Source organism: Pithys albifrons, chromosome Z (genome assembly GCF_047495875.1).
Source record: "Pithys albifrons albifrons isolate INPA30051 chromosome Z, PitAlb_v1, whole genome shotgun sequence".
In the NCBI taxonomy this organism is placed as follows: Eukaryota; Metazoa; Chordata; class Aves; order Passeriformes; family Thamnophilidae; genus Pithys; species Pithys albifrons.
The window spans coordinates 22,560,817-22,578,514 of record NC_092497.1 but is presented as its reverse complement, the minus strand read 5'-3'; the positions used below and the strand labels follow the sequence as shown (position 1 = coordinate 22,578,514).

At 41.2% G+C, this 17,698-nt stretch overlaps 1 protein-coding gene across 1 annotated transcript in view; it reads right to left on the bottom strand.

Annotated features, from left to right (window-relative positions):
* RGS7BP (regulator of G protein signaling 7 binding protein) overlaps window positions 1-16,573 on the bottom strand; it is a 43,205-nt gene extending 26,632 nt beyond the window's left edge. Inside the window, exons 1-2 of the mRNA XM_071581273.1 lie at window positions 15,866-16,573; window positions 13,037-13,203 (exon numbers count right to left, since the gene is read on the bottom strand). Of these exons, the coding sequence (XP_071437374.1) occupies window positions 13,037-13,203; window positions 15,866-16,024 (326 nt within the window). The 5' untranslated portion in view covers window positions 16,025-16,573. The remainder of the gene's footprint in view (window positions 1-13,036; window positions 13,204-15,865) is intronic.
* Between the last annotated feature and the right edge of the window lie 1,125 nt (window positions 16,574-17,698).

Here is a 17,698-nt window from a genome sequence, read left to right as displayed (position 1 = left end):
CAAGACAGAAAGAAAGAAAGAAAGAAAGAAAGAAAGAAAGAAAGAAAGAAAGAAAGAAAGAAAGAAAGAAGATACAAAAAGAGGGAGAAACAAGAGAGGAAACATAAGGGTCAGAGAAAGGAGAACAAGGTTCCCCATGGCAGAGCAGATCCTTCCTGCAGCCTGCAGAGAGGAACACACCAGAGCAGATGGATGTTCCTAAAGGAAGTACCACCTGTGGAGAGTCTATGCTGGAGCAGATTTTCCTGACAGGACTGCTGTCTGTGGAGAAGCCCACACTAGAGCTGAGGAAAACTGAGGAGGAAGGAGATGTAAAGCAGATGGGTTTTGTATCCCCCCATTCCCATCCCTCCTGCAGTGCTCAGGAGGTGTGGGGGTAGGTAGAGGAGCCTGGAGTGAATTTGACCATGGGAACCAAGGCAGAAAAGATCCTTGTGCAATAGTTTTTTGTCTTTTTGCTTCCCATTACCTACATTAGTAATTATTTTAATTGGAAAAAAATTAGCCTTATCTTTCCCAAGTCAAGCCTACTCTACCCACAATAGTTGGTAAGCAAGGTTCTTATTTCCACCCAATCTTTCTTATTCCTGTTCTTCCTTTTTTCTCCCCATGTCCTGCTGAGGAGTGACTGAGCAAGCAGTTGTGTGGGAGTTTGGCTGTTGCCTAAGGCTAAAACACCACCTAGCTAAGCTTAAAATTCCCAACTGGGTATTTCTAAGCACTTAGAACTTCAAATGAAATTGCACGTGTGTTCAGTTATGCTTTTGAGTTATCATAACATTTAAAAAAAATGCAGGGTTTGAACACCCTGCCTTTGCAGAAACTAACTCTAAGCCCATTTTCCATCATTCTTTCATTTAGCTGTCTATTCCTTGCCTTTATTTTAGAAAAATCCATAACACTTCTGAACTAATCAAACTGATCTGCACATGGTCTCTCTCTGCATGTATCAGACACCCTGTTGAGAAGGTGGTGTCTGGTTAGATGAAAGAAATCTTTGGGTGAGCTCTCAAGTCAGCCTTACTTAGCCACAGTTTAACAAAAACTCTCACAGCCTCAAATTACGTGATGCCAAACTATGGATAAACCCAAAACATGACACAGACCTTCCAGATATGATCTGTGATAACCAAGGACAAGGCAGTCAGATTAGCTGTATATGCAGCAATTCTTATCAAAGAAATTCTTCTTCAGTACCCTTCTATGTCAGCATCCAAGTTGCTCTCAAATGAATTTCTCTGACAAAAAAACTAGTGACAGCACAGATGAGTTTGTGCCATCTGACAGGCTAAAGCTCAGCCTCTTTTAACTCGACTGCAGGCAGCTGAAAGTCATGCTGCCTGCACATTTCCCCTTTGACTTTTGCTAATCTTCTGTGTTCTTTAAAATGTCTCTCTTTCAAAAGTTTGCAAAACATAAATGTTAAGGATTCATACCTACACTCCCAGGCAGCTCCTTTGGCTAATAGTTGTACAGTATCTGATGTAAGGTAGTTTATTAAATTGGTTCTGATCTGTGTGGACAAATAGGGTCAAACTTACCAGAAAGGCCTGAAAAAGAATTAAATGCTTCAGGTACTTCATGCCACAGGATCTAGATCACAATAAACTATTAACATACTGAATTTAGAAGGAACACTGCTGCAGGCAAGTGATGCCATCTGCTGTTGACCATTCACAGGACACTAAAACAGATGTTCTCTTAAATTTATGACACTTCTTTTTTTCATGGCTCTAGTATCTTCTCTGAATACAAATTTCAATGTACATTTTTTTCTAAAAGGCATTTCATAAAGAATTTTTGTGATCTAGATACCTGTTACCTGTTTGTAACTTAGATTTCTAGTTTGCCATATATGAAAATGAGAAAACCACAGCAGATGTAAAGAGATGTTAGAATGAGAAATAGTAAGGAAGAATGTAATTGCTTTTCCTCAAAAAATGTTACATACCATGTCGGTATAGGGGATATTTAAGCTAAAGGGAAAATGTTCTGTAAGTTGTACTGGGATTTGGATAAGAATTTTATTGCACTAACCATTACATTTTTATAAACCTGGGGGGTTTTTCTGTTAGTCAAACACTGCTGCAATTCTAAACTGAAAGGGAAACAATCCACCAAGCAGATCATTAGTAGGATACTCAGAATAAGGTACTGTCTGGGATTCGGGATGTATCAAATGCTTCTAGGAGTGCTTTGAGTATGTCATTCTTATGCTCCAAACTATTTTTTACCTTTTTGAAAAACTTCTAATATCCAAATACCTCCACTTAGAAGTATTCCTGGTGAGAAAGAAATTGTGGTATAGAGCCAGTAGAAGCTCCATCAGATACTTCACAGATTCAATCTGTATGAGTAGTTAAGTTAAAAATCACAGCTGCGAGACTGTGAGAAAATGTGAATGTGTAAAAAAAAAAATAGCTTCCTGAATTTGAATTCATATAAGGAGAAAGACTTTATTTTAAACCATATGTTGATAAAATGTGTTCAGGAAGCAGTATTCTACCATAAAGAGCTTGGCATTTTTTTCACTTCAGATTTTTGAAACCTGCTTTAGTCTTCCCTTGACTTTGTGAACTGGTATTGCTTTTGGTCTTTGGCTCTTAAATGCTCTTTTTCTGCTTGGGAAACAAGGATTCCTCCACAAAGTCTTCCTTGGGTATCCAGTATCCTGTATTAGCAGCTGCACAGACATGCTACTCATTTCTGAGTCTTGATAGATGTGAAACGAATACGAAGGCTGTACTCATGCAGCTTCGAGTAGGTCTGCAGCTAAATTATATTCCCAGACTTTGGAATATCTACTTTGACTTTGGGGCACTGGTGCTCTTCATCCTGCATGAAGGGACTGCTTCCTCAGGACAGAGCCTCACATCACTCGGCCCCATGTACTGTGGTTCAGTTGTCATCCTACTCCAAAACACCAGTCTCTGCTTTGTTGGTGCTTTTTCGGGGAAGACGTATAAGTGCATATGGCTGGATAGTTGTGTTTCACCCCAGTAACAGCTCCAGAACTGTTGGAAATAATTGAAGGCTGTGGTATAATCACAACATGTTTAAATACTTTGCCACTTAACCATTTGCTGTGCTGCCTAGGTTACTAACAGTACATTCGCAACAATGGTCCTGCTGACATAATAAATGTTGTTTTCTTCTACAATGGGAAAGCAGTTTCTTCAACAACTTTGAGCACATAATTTCATATAACATGGAAGTATTAGAATTCTTACACCAAATCTGCTGACAGGAAATGTTCATGCAGAAAGTATTCATATTAAAGATAAGAACAGCAAGTTAAAAAATTGAGAGAAAAGAATGACCTTCCATGAATAATTGCTTACATACAAATAACTAAGTATTTCTCTGAGAGTTAAAAATGTAGATGTGCAAAGGTATACAGCAGGAGAAAATGCTATTCAATAACAGTCAGTACTTCAGGATATGTTTAATTTTCAAACATGAATTTAAACATAAACTAACTTATAATACTGAAAGAATTCTGGATTAAGGAATGTTTGATTTAATGCTTTGTTCAGATGAGACCTTAATGCACAGATAATGTCTACAAATATTTAATTAGTTGTTCTGAAACAGAACTATAAAGAAGGTAGAAACATTACAAGAGATTTTGTACATCTTAACTGATTTGGTTGAAATTTTCCCTGTGTAAGCCTGACAGAACTGGTATCTCCCTTGGCTGGGAACTGATCTTGCAAGTTACTGATGATGCTGTTGGGAGGAGTTACCATTTGGTACTTAATATCTTACTATAGCAAACCTCTGTCTACCACAGCTCATGATAAATGTGAAGTCTTTGATTGTGCAGGAAGTCTTACCACTTGGAGAAGGATAAGAGAATGAGACGTGAGAAGGACATGCACTTAAATTGCGTGGCCCTGCACAATTAACTTGGCCCACAGGCTGATTTCATGAGGGACATAGAATCAAAATGGTTCCTTTCTAACTCGAGAGAGTGTTTCAGAATGTTCAGAAATACCGAGAATTAGTAAAAATATTTCCATTAGCAGCCAATTTTCAGTCTAAAACTTTAAAAGGAGTTAAGAAATCAGAATCAAAATCCCAGTATATGCGGAATTGCAAGAGCCCATGTTGAAATACTTTTCCAATGCGTAACATCATTATATAACATTTTTACTTCTCCTAAGAAATATGAACATATTGCTAACACAGTCTGGATTTGTAAGATTCAGAGAGAATCAGAAACAATTTTCTGACAACAATAAAAGCAAAGCTAAACAGAAGCAAGACAGAATGTTGAGCATGAAAAATTGCACCCACATGATATTTCTTAATTAAACAGTATTTAGGAAAATGATCAGGAAAGAAGCACTTAAAACACATGAGTAAATTCTCAGCTTTGGCCTCAGCAGTAAGCTTCAGCAGAAACCTGCAGAAGAAAATTACTGAAATATGCTGTTGAAACTGATGTCAAAGCAATGGGTCTACTGGAGACACAAAGATGCTCTTCTTGCCCATCTTGACTGTAGATAGCACAACTGCAACTTTAATTATTTCAAAGGAAATATTTTAGGAAAGTAACATGATAAAAATGTAATATTCACATGCTTTATTTAGGAAACACTATAGCAATAACAAAATAGAATATTTGAAACTGTGCTTTCCCTTGAAAGACTGAAATATTATGTAAAATCACTAAATATTTTTCAGAGATAATAAGTACTGGTACACCTGTTTAATGACTGATTCACCTGAAACATCTGTCAGAGGTTAAATGAGATTTTCAAGACTTTTGAAAGTTTGAAAAAATTATTATTTTTGGTAATCATGTGTACTACACTAATGCTGCAGAATTAAAGATAAGTGGATTCCAGTTACAGGTACATTCAGGACTCTGCCTTGAAGAGATCCCAAATAGTTAATGTGACAGCAGTAAATTAGATGTTAATTTCATTACTGTTTGGAGATGGCCTATGAGGATAAAAAGCCAGAAATAGAAACACATTTTTAAAGAAAAGGGATGACAAGGGAAAAAAGGGTATGAGAAGATCTGGAGTTAAGTGAAGGTAACAGCAACTGTCAAAACAGAGTTCACACTTGCGTTCTGGGGGCTTTTCGAAATCCCTACAGTTCCTGCTTCTAGAGATGCCTAACTGCTGGATCCTCTGGCTGGTTTCTCCTGGAGAAAATTCTTTCTTAGAAAAAATGTGAAAAAATCTTTCTGTACAAAAGTGAGATCAGGTCTTTCGAAACTAAGACAAAATGGGGCAAGGGCATGAAATTATAAGAACACCTGCAGAAACGCTGAATTTTCTGAACAGGGTCAGCTCTGATTCTGCAGCATTTCTAAAGTGGCCCTGCCCATCTAATTCCATCCCCAGATCTCTCTGGCTACATATGTTCTTAATTCACTTCCTCAAGTAAAGGTTTGTATACTTCAAACTAGGAGTGTAAAGCAGTGTTTACTTCAGCTATTGCTAAACAGGCTCACTCATGGCTGGAATACTCCATTATTCACAAGATAGCTTTAGACAAATAGCCCCTCTAAACTCTAATTGTAGTAGAATGCTGCTTGTGCATAGCAGAGAAGAGTATTCCATTGAAGGACTTGATATACACCAAGACCTCACTTTTTGGTATACTCTTCCAGGCTGCAGTGTGGGACCCACACTGAAGTGATGAATGCAGAACACATGTCAAATGGAAAGCCAATCCACTCTTAATCTGCAGGCTACTCCAACTCTACAACAAGGTACTGTGTAGATGGATTCACAGTGCACCAGGCTAAAGATGCAGAATACTGGAGAATATTCAGCATTTATATGAGTTCTGACTCTCTGCTTCCCTAGGTCTTTATGTGTTTTATCTGCTTAAGAAATAGAAAAAAATACAGAAGGAAGGATTACAATACCACAAAGGAAGATCCTTAACAGTTTTTAATGTTAACCTGCAACGACACTGTTTGAAACACAAGTACAGCTTAGACCTTGACACCATTTTGCTCCCCTGAGCACAGCAGTCTTTCCACTGGGTCAGATGATGGGAATGTGCTCCTTACTTCCCCAGTCACCTCACAGCTTCAGATCACACCACAGAGGAAAAGCTACACTGCTTTATGCCTGCCAGAGAGAATATTACTGTTTGTGGTGATTCACAAGCGTGGGCAATGTCCCTGGATGCTGGGCTGCCACACAGCTTCTCTTCTGTTGGAGGACCCTTCATCCAAGTGGCAGGCTTACCTGTCTGGCTTACACTGCATGTGCATTTCAGTGTCTCAGCAGTGGCAGCACTGCACTGGAAGGGGCTGTGAATGTGCTAGTTGGGTGTGAGATGGAAAAAAGGAGCAAATAAGTGACTGACACACATAATATCCATTCTACTTTAGCACCCACTTCCCCCTTTTCTCCCTTTCCTCCCTTTTCTGGGAAGTAGGTGCAAGCGGTCTAGAAATTAAGTTGACTCACCTTCAGCTTTCACAAAAAGAAAGTGGCAGGTGACACTGTATTCTGTGAGGAGTCCAAAACTGTCAGTATGTGTCAGGCTCTGAGGATGCTCTGACAGCACCTCTGGGATCATGCTTGACAGAGCATGGACAAGCAAAAATGCTTGTCCTTCTGCCTGCTGATGAGGTTTACCATTAAGCAAAGGTGCTAAGCTCTTCCACTTTGTCAAAACTAAGCTATGCTGTGTTACTGCAGATGTAGAGCTTCTAGGATTTTCAGAATTGCTGTTTTTAACATAGACGGACAAATTCACTTTCAGGTATGTTTGCACTTTACTCTGGCCTCCAGTTATGAAAGACAGATCTATAAAAGGAGACATTAATGCCTTGTATCTTCAAGTCCCAAACACCTATTAAAGCACAGTTCCAAACACAATGGTGCAAAGAAAAAGTCAGTCTGTAGAGGTCAGCTATTATGAGAATTAGCCTTAGTAAATAACCTTGTTTTCTCCTCCATTATTTGCTTTCTGAATTCATGTATCACAACTTGAGGTATCTGATTTAAACAATTTTTTAACTTGCAACTTAAATTTAGTAAACAGATTTTATTCTTAACAAGAGAACCCATTTCAACTGACTTCTCCAGAAAACAGTCTTATCTTTTCAATGTCCCTTTCCATCATTTTGGATATACGTGACTTTATAATTAAGAGAATTTTTTTCCAAAGAAATCTACTGAGAACCATGTAAGTGCATCTTACACTCTTGTGAAAGCAGTAAGCTATAGTATACTTTCTGCATTATTATACACTCGTTGGTCTTTATTAAGTCTGGAGTCACTTCATGACTTAGAAATCAGTGAAGATAATCCAAAAAAGTAAAACAAACACTCTCAGAATTCACCCCTAGATTGTGATATGCTAGAAATCACATGAAAATTCTAAGCATTTAAGAAAGTTACAGTAAATGTTTACAGAAGCTGAATGTAAAGACTGAGGGGAAATGCACTATGACAAGAATACTTAAAATGAACATCCTGAAAGCTCTTTAGAGGGAGACAAAGATCTCCCTGACTTTACTCATTTTGGACAGTCACAGTTAAATCATCAGGACAACTTGCTGAGTAACGTACTATTAAATGACCGTAAGAATTGTGGGATCTAGTCTGCCACATTGAAGTAACTTACTGAGATGATTTTAGGAAGGAAAGTTTTGTATTTCCAACGGTTTTCAGAAGTGGAGAATCTCAACATTTTCTACTTTATAGAATTCTCAAGGTGTTACTGTTTAAAATATCTGTAACATTTTAGCAAAAAACCTGAAAACTCTTGTATGGATTCAGAGGGGATTATAATGTGTAGCAGTATTGATTCTTGCAGTGAATATTGACTGTTTTTAATTTTCTTACACGTCATAACATTATTTTTGATATTTAATTATAATTTTTCCAGGCCACCTTCTGGTTATCAAGACACAATCTCTGTGAAGCACTTACCTTAGTTCCTAACTTTCATCTGGCACTTGGAAATATGCTAACTCTAACAGAGGCAGGATCCAGCGGCAGTGCCTGAGATTCAGAACTCCAGGACTAACATTCATATCACTCTCCCCGCCTCAGACACATACACCTAGAGGAGCACCATGGCAGTGACTGCAAAGACATCTAGGGAGGACAGAGACCAGCATAAATGCTGCTCAACTGGGCAGCTGTGCTGGGGCACAGCTCTAGTTTGTTGCTCTATCTGCTGGCGTAACACTGGTTTTGAATCATGGTTATAAAAATTCTTCCCTGTTGAACTGAGCGTTGCTGTGTTTTGTCTCTGCTCAGCTATACAGACTCCCAACAGTGTTTCATTTAATATCTGAAGTTAAATAGTTAATATGGTTTGTCTTATACCCATCTTAGTGCAGCTTTCATTAACTTGTAAGATTGAAGTCTCCTTTTTGCTTAAGTCAGAAAATATTTTGAAGAAGACTTTTTTTGGTTGTTCGTGTGCTTCTGAAAGCAGGTAATAATTTTCAAGGGTCATAATTCCGGGAAAATTCAGATAGTTCAATAAAAAGTTGGCCATGACTGGGTGTCAATAGAATGGTTTAACACAACCTTAGAAAAAGATCTAATATTAATTAGCCTCTAGTGCTTATTAAAAACAGCAGAAATCCTATTATAGACAGCAAAGGAAAACAAAATTAGAAATTATATAAAATTTAAAAAGCAACATGATGGTAACATTTTTGTGCATAAGGAATGCAATCAGGATGTGATTCTGAGGTCTACTTCCTCAACTTGAACTCAAGGGAACTTAAATGAACTATCTTATAAAAGTAACAGATGCACATCAGTGTCAAATAAAGAAACTTTAACTTTGAATTTTCCCAAGAAGATTTACAGTGACTTTTGTCACAAGCTGGAAAGGACATCTAGAACTAATCTAGTCCAAACCTCTGGCTCAAAGCAGAGTCAGCTAGAGAAGGTTACTGAGGGCCTTTTCCAATTGAGTTCTGAGTATCTCCAAGGTTGGACACTCCGTAATCTCTCAGTGCTCCTGTTCCAATATTCTCCCAGTCTCACAGTAAAAATGCAGTTTGAAAAATGCTTAAATCAATTTTTTCTTCTATTTCAGTTTGTACCTGCTGTTCTATCAGTGGATACCATCCAAGTCTTTTCTTCACCAGGTCAAACAATTTCACTTCTGTCAGCCTCTCCTTATATGCCGATGCTCCTTGTTCCTAACCAACCACTATTAGTGGTGCCTCTTAGTACAAGGGCACAGCACTGGCTCATGTTCAACTTGATGCTCACCAGAACCCCTGAGGTCCTTTTCTGCAAAGATGCTTTCCAACTGTCTGGCCCCAGCCTGTACTGGTGTAGGGGGTTAGGGGTTTTATTCCTCCTTAGATTCCAAACCTTGCAACACCAGAATGAACCACAGAGAAAAATAATTTTCAAAGTTATGCTCACACAGATGTACATTGCTATGCACCCTTGAGCTCTTCACACAGTTTTGTTTCATGCAAAAAAGCCACTGCCAACATATATATCAGACTGTCACAGAGACACTGCCAGTTCTGCTTTCAGTGTGCCAAGTGCACACATTATGTAACCATATCAAGTGCTTGGGAATTTGAAAGGACATTTATAAAAGTGTGTGCACAGTTGTGCAGACTTGTATCTTAAAATACAGTTCTGAGTTATCTTTCTGTTGACAACCCAGGCTTAGCAGACTTTACCTAAAAAGGTGGCTCTCTATTTGATGAATTCTAAAATATTACCACTCTTTATCATACTATAAAGCAGATCCTCTTACAGCTTTGCAACTTTTCTCCATCCCATCATCTTGTTGTTACAAGGACCTTCCCTTTCTTTTCTCTTAGGAAAAATCATGCTGATTAATTTTCTTGCTGCTGTACTTTCTCCAGTTTTGACCATGAAAACTAATACTGCAAGAGTGCACAGTGTAGATAATTTGAGATATTTAATTTTAGATACATTGATACAGCAGAAAACGTGATAAAAGGACAAAACCTTACTCACCTTCTTCAGAAGACAATTCATTAAAAATCACTACGACATTTTACAATGAGAGCAGGAACTGACCTGAAGTCCTGAGAAAACTAACACCGAAAGAGGAGTTTACTTTGATTTGTCTTCCTAAAAGAACATGAACTAAAATAGAGTATTTCAATTTAGATTATTTTTATTTCTAATCTTTATTTGCCTTTGATACAATTTCACTATTTCTATCAGAAAAATATACGAGAGTGCAAGTTAAGAAGAGGATATAGTAATTATGAGGCCTTATTCACTTGGAGAGTTAATTTTAAGTTTCCTTTATAATGAAATCTCTGATATGGGCAGCTGTCAGATTTGAGCTAGATGGGGGTGATCCAGTGTGGACTTTCTAAGGTTTTACATTTCCTTGCTACTTTCTGATCTTTTTCATAATCTCCTTTATTTCTCTGCTTTTAAAATATAAGTGTGGCTTTCATATCCTCCACTTCTGCAGCTGAGTCTTCTTTTGTGGGATATGTGTGTATACGTTTTCTACAGGTACATCTGCAACTTTCTCTTCTTGTTCAGTGTCCTACTCTCATGTCTGCCAAATATCCCAGAACTGATATGCCTATGATCAAAGGTTTTTTTCCTCATGACATCTATCCTGTTCTGTTTCTAAGGCATTATCTCTACCTCAGCAATTCTTTCCTTTCCCACAATTCCCAAATTTTTCCTCAGAGCTGCCCTTCTCAGCACTAGTGGAATCTGTTCTTTTTACTTTCTTTCGAAGTCTTTGCACCTTTACTCTTTGCTACTTTCCGTAGCCTAGTAGAACAGGTGAGGTAGGAAGGGAAATAAGTGCCTCTTCTAACTGCCTGAGTCAGTAGCGCATTTAAGAGTCTCAAATGCACTAGTCCCTATAGTGGTTAGACAAGGTGATCTCCAAATCATCTCCAGAGGTCTTCTCCAAGCCTAAGGATTCTGGGATTCTGTGAAGCCCTAATATGTTCAAACAGAAATTCAGCTGTCCACTCAGGTAGGTAACTTGAAGACTAACTGAACATTACTGATTACCTTAACAGTGCTGTTATGCCATGAAATGTTATGGTCTAGTAGCATAAACAGCTATTTGCTATTACTCTCTTGGAAAGCAATAGGCGTTCTATAAAAACTTTTGAAAGACAGAATTGGTTGTGCTACCCAGAAGTTTGCACAGTGCAGGGCTGTGCATTTTGAATGAAAGCAGTGACCTAAATGAGCTTTTGTTTCATCTGCTGACTACCAGTGGTTTCTGAGAAATACACTACCCTCCTGACTATTTAATACCGAGGATGATTTAATACATTCCTCTCCCTAAGCATTTTTCTTCCTGATACTTTTTCTTCCTATCCAATTAGGTTCCCATTTCAGATCCTGTGCCATATGCACTACATCACTCTTCCTGCTGAATTAAAGACTGAATCTCTGAGACTATTTATTACCCCTCTTCTATTTCTTTTCTACACTGAATCCTTGCTGTACCTTCATCTCCCACCTTTCCTCATAAATATACCAAAAAAGTTGTCTCAAATGGCTTTCCTCAGCTGCAGGAGGGTGGGGATGCGAAGCACATCTTGTAAAATGTCTGTCAAGCCAAACAAATAATTTCCAGGGAGTTTCTAACACCTACCAGTTGTTATGAATATCACATTATTATCACAGTTATTTAGAACAGTTTTAGATTAGCTAAATGTCAATCTCACAGCAACTGCACAACCTTCAGGACATCTTTGTGTATATGGCAGACTCCCAGCTGCAAAATGATTATTTAAAAAAGCTCTGTACTTCTAAATAAGCATGAATCAGTTGTTTTCTTTATGGGGAAAAAAAAGATTAAAAAATTACAAAATAGGTTAAGCTTCTCAGATGTATTACTTTGGTTTGTATTAGTTTTTCTTTTAAGTCTGAAAGCACACAAGATAAATTTTCAGTGCATGGGGTAAAAGGAACCATGTCTACACTTTGGTGTTTTTTAAAAAAATTCTTACAAACTTTAGTATTTTAAAAGTATGCATTTTGTTTGAGGAACAAATTAGAGGTGACAAGAACAACTTCAAAGAGTTTGCACAAAGTTTTACTCGAAAATATTGACAGTTCTACTAAAACAATTGACTAGTACCTTCTTCTGTTTAGTTTGTCAGTGTGGTCTTCCCTTATATACTAAACTTACGACAGATTTCTCATATATGTATTAAAGTGATGAAAGACATTCAGCAGGGGGTTAGGTAGAGGTGCAAAAAAGAGTCTTTTTTCCAGTAGTACACAATGGCTTATGGTTGAAAAGGCAGATGCAGAAAGTTCTGAAAAAGTGTAGTCAGAAAAACACGACTCAGGAGGTACATGTGTAAATACAAATGCCCCAGTCACCATACTGTGAAGAACCCACATGTAATTAGCAGCACAAATTCCCACTTTATAACACACAGCTATTTATGCTGGTTTACCTTGTACTGAGGCATAGTCTCAAGTATGTGATAATATATTCTGTCACCATGGAAAGGCATGTATATAATGTAATACCAAAGAATAAATTAAAATATTATATGCCAGCAAAGCTTCCATTCTTATTTCAACACAAATAAGAATTTAAAAATGTACATGTAGAATGTAAACACAGGTTTTCAGACTAGTATTTGTATTCCCCTCACTCAATTTTGACATAATTATTTTTGGGCTCATTTTGTTCAGTCTCTAGTAGAGCTAGCCGGTTGTCTCTAATGTTCAATTAGGTACACTCAATGCAAGATTGGGCAGAAAGGTATTGCTCTTTCACCCTTGAAAGGCATGGTTTCTGCCCTGATCTTTATAAACTGTGCAGTGTTACACAGTTAAATCCTTTTCACCTTACACAGAAGCATCCAATGAAATCAGTGGAATACCATCTTGGTAAGGGGACCAGGATTTGATCCAAAATGGTGCTATCACAAGGATATGAGTATTCTGTAGAATTTGTGGTCATACACCTCTCTGCCTAAAACAGAAACACAAGTCAACGCTTCTGCTGAAAGTTTCCATAACGCAATACCTAACAAAAATTTGCACACGAATACAGCTATAATTAAACAGAAGTTGATTCCTACCCAGAAATTGCTGCTAGTTTTTGATGGGCCTGATAGGCCATCTCACATCCCCGTGTTCGAGTTTTGTGCAATTCCGCATGCAGAGACGGACAGGTCACTGCGACATCCCCAATAGAAATGACAAGCTCCCGATAGAGAGCCACCTGGGTATTGAACTCCTGGACAAGCTGAAAAACAAAGAGGATTTACAGACATGAGAATTTTTAACTATGCTGGCAAAAACAATCAAGTTTTTTAAAAACATGACCAGTCTAGGGCTTGTTCTTCCTGCTCACAAATTTCAGGGCATACACAATGAAGAAGCTAAGATTTCGTAAGTGACTAGGCCTCCATGGCAGCTGTTTTACTGTGAGCTATAAGTGTTCATCTGTAGGAAAGTAGCATTTCTGCTTTTAATATCTTAAAGTATTTAAGCTATTGGTATTAAATATTAAGCAGACAAAAAAACATGTTTCACTAGTAGCATGAGTTTATTTTTTGCTACCATAAAAGACAAAAATATCTGCAGCAATTATTGCCTTTGCTCCTCCTGCTTCCTGATTAACAGCACATTTAGGGATTGGAATGTAGCATTTGCTTTTACATTGGCAATTTTGCTAATTTATTTTGTAATGATTTCTATTCTGTCACTTGCATCCAACCCAGATTTCAGATTAAAACTGATCTGCAGTTATTAGCTGAGAAGGTGTACCATACGAGCACTTCCCTGTTAAAATTCCAGACAGCACTCTTTCTAAAAGTGTGTGTGGGAAAAAGAAACAAGTAAATAAACACTTCAGCCTTTACAGAAATCCAGTATCCAGCAGATACATATAGAAGCTCCTGGATAAATGGGTAAATTCACATTGATGGAAGACCATTACTGTTTAGTTTCACTGATCACGTACACAGGATTGTATTTTAAGGAAATGAAGCATTTGCTGTCTTCTGAAAGAAAGCACATAAGAGCATTTGCTCCACATGGTGGCGGGGGTGGAAGGCATGGAGTAATAGAACAGAATATTTATTTATCTGTGTTTTGACCTCAATTTCCAAACTACATAAAAACAGACAAGAGTAATTGCTCATAATTCTGCAGTCATCATTACTATCGTAAGTTCAACTTACCCCAATCTACAAGCATGCTAAGAACCTGGAGTCTCTGAGAGCTACCAATATTTACAGTCAAAACCTCAAATTCTTATGCTCAGGAAATAAGTCGCTTCTCCTGCAGTATTACATTCTGACTCTTCTTGTATCCCATGGCAATTACCCTATATAGCTGAGAACTGGTATCAGGACATGGTCTCGGCGATGCTCTCTTAAATGTCATTGTAAGAATAGCAAATAGGTTTCTCTGCTTCTGAAGTAAAAAAATCAATCCAAGGTCACTTCAGTACACCTGCCCCCAGACCCTAAACAAACACCTAGGCAAATATCTGCTGAAGAGGTTTTCGACTCTCTCATTCCATAGCTTAAGAGTGCATAAAGGCAATGGAGAGGAAAAAAACTTTACCAAGTTGTACTATGTTATATCATAGCGTGATTATTCTCCATGAGGAAAAGCAGAAAAGCATTGCACCCTGCAACTGGTAACTGGTTGCATGTCTTATATTCTCACCTTACATCCCTTGTCTACACAGATTCATTCAGCAACCTCAGCATTGCCCAGGAAAAGAAAACCACACAGATGTTGCTGAATCAAGACAGAGAACAAGAAAGAAACATACTGCTTTTTACCTCCTGAATCTTACTGCAACTCGACAACTCATCTGTAAATAGTTTTTTATTGTATATTCTACAAAGGTAGCACTTCTCTGTAACTAACCAGATTATGCTGTCGGGAATGAGAAAAAAGGCAGAACCCAGTAAGATCCACTTGTTGGGTGTATTTATAGAGCTACTGTGGCAGCTTTTGTTCTGTGCACTGGGAATTGCTCCCAATTTTGAAGTATCAGAGTGGATAATCTGCCAGCACATTTTTCAGTACTAGAGGAAAAATATTGGCAGAATCCTGCAGAACAGAAGCAGCAGCTCCATTTCCAATGCTACTGGACAGAGCTTTAGCAAGGTCCAGATTTTTCAAATAAAGTAACAGCAACTTCAATTATTTTCTACTTCTGTCACTGGTAGAGAGGAGCAATTTTGGCGTCACATGTCATGCCAACTGTAGCTCAAGGAGCCATAAAGGGTGCTGGTTTGGAGGAAAGTGTGAAGATCCAAGAATTTTAACACGAATGGGGAAAAATCCCATATCGTAACGTGACAGTCCAAAGTAACATGGATGCAGGTGTTTGATGTGAGGTTTTACAATTGCAACCACCTATTTCGGGAAGACCAGTAACAGGTATCACGGATGTCAGGGGCAGAATTTCAGGGCCTCAAATTCTGAATCCTATTTTAGAAGGATTTTAGGGCGGGAGTGTAGTTGCTGAATAAGACCGCAAGCAGAGGGCAGTGATTCACTGGAGGCAAGTATTTACCAATTTAGGCTTCAGTGAGCGCAAGTCTGGGGGACAGATTTGGACGGTTCTAGCAAAAAGCAACTCCAGCTGCTTTGCAGTGTGTGTACCGAGGCTGGGGTTCCAAGGCTCCCGGCTCCGGCCCCGCACCGCCCGTCCCGCCGCACCCAGACCGATTCCGCAGGTCTCGCCCTCCCTCGCGGCTCCCGCCTCCGAACCGACGCGAGCTGAGGTGCACGGCAGCACCCGCCGGGGATTGCGGCTTTCCAATCAGTGCAACTGCACGTGATGGGAATAGTCAAGGTGGCGGCAGGAGGGGCACCGCCGCCCGCGCCGGGGGAGCTAGGAAAAGGTAAAGCTACGGCGAGCCCTGCGCTGCGGTACCCACCATCTTACAGTCGTCCAGGGCTCTCTGGGTCTGGTAGGCGCTTTCGGAGCCGCTGCCGCGGCGGTCGCTGTTGCGGCCGTGCGGCGAGGTCTTGCTGCCCTGGAAGATGGAGGCGGCGGAGCGGGGGCGCTTCCTGCGCCCGCTCGCTGCAGCGCTCATGCACACGCATCCGCCGCGCGGAGCCGCCCGCGGGTGCGGGCAGCGCCTTCCCTACCGCTACCGCCGCCGCCGCCGCCGCCGCCGCCGCCCCGCGCACGGAGCGAGTCCGCGCCGGTCGTCGCCAGACCCGGCCGGAGCTCACGGCAGCGAGCGCAGCCGCTGTGGGCGATAGCCTGGCGCCTGCGGGAGAGCCCGGGAAGCGCCCTGCAGCATCGCCTCCGCTACCGGGCGGAGAGGCGGAGGGGCTGGCGCCTGCCCTCCTTCAGCGGCATGTCAGTCCCCGCGGAACCGCCCCGCCGGTGGCATGCTCCGCCGTCCTCCTTCCCGCAGCCGGCGTGGGAGGGCGAGCGCGGCAGTGCCCGGCGGGGAAGGGCTCCCATCCAGCGGCCGCCGACACGCGCCCGGTGCTCCCGGCGGGAAGCCCGACCCGGCGCGCGGAGTCTCGCCGGCGGCCGCCGGGAGCCGCTCGGAGGGGCCGGTGCGGCCCGGAGGGTGACGCCCGCACAGTGCCCGCCCCGCGGGGCCGCAGCGCCGCCCCCAGCCCGCCCGGAGCCGCGTGGGGAGGGACGGCGGAGCTGGAGTCGGGGGGAGCCGCGGCCCCCGGGGGGAGCCGGAGATATGGGGCTGCCGGAGCCGGGGGACAGCCGCAGCCGGAGATTTGGGGGCCGCAGCCTTGCCTGGCTGGACCTGCCCCAGGGCGCGGTGGGGCACCGCTCTTCCAGCTGATAGTGATCTTCTGTGCTTAGAAATCACTTACCTGTTTAACAAAGGCTTGGTTCGCTGCTCAAATTTTATCAAATTTAATCAACTGCTAGAGAGTGTCCAAAGGAGGGCCACGGGGATGGTGAAGGGTCCGGAGATAAAGCCATATGAGGAGCGGCTGAGGGCACTTGGTCAGTTCAGCCTGGAGAGGAGGATACTGAGAGGAGACCTCATCGCAGTTACAACTTCGTGTGACGGGAAGACAATGAGTAGGCACTGATCTCTTCATTCCTGTGATCAATGACAGGACTTGAGGAGACGGCATGAAGTTGCGTGGGGAGAGGTTTAGGTTGGGTGTCAGGAAAAAGTTATTCCCCCAGAAGCTGGTTGTGCACTGGAACAGGCTTACCAGGAAATGGTCACAGCACTGAGCCTGTCTGAGTTCCAGAAGTGTTTGGACATCGCTCTCAGGCACATGGTGTGATTCTTGGGGGTGTCCAGATCCCGATGAGTCCCTTCCAGTTCAGCATATTCTGTGGTGCCATGATTTACTTTCTGTCATTAAAAATCATCATATTTTGGGACTATACGAAAATGTTTGGTGTATGTGTGTGTGATAGGACAAGATTGTATTTCTTCATTGTAGAAAAGATTAAATTATAATCAAGTGGATAAATGGTTTCCTCTGTGCGCCAGCATGACAGAGTCGTTGCAGTTCACCAGGCTGGTGCTCTCTGTCTGCCCAGATCTTGAGCACCAGTCCTGATGCAGAGGGCTGGGGGGCTGTGCCCATGCTGTGACTACAGCTCCCTTCCCTAGGGTCATGCAGGGACCGCACTGCCGAGGAGCGAGCTACTGCCTGAGCCAGTTTCAGCTCCAGGCCTGGTCCTCTTCCTCTCTACAGCCAGGTACCTATATAGCTGCTTAGCCAGCTTCTGGTAAAATTATGTTCCTCCAGGCCATTGAAAAAAA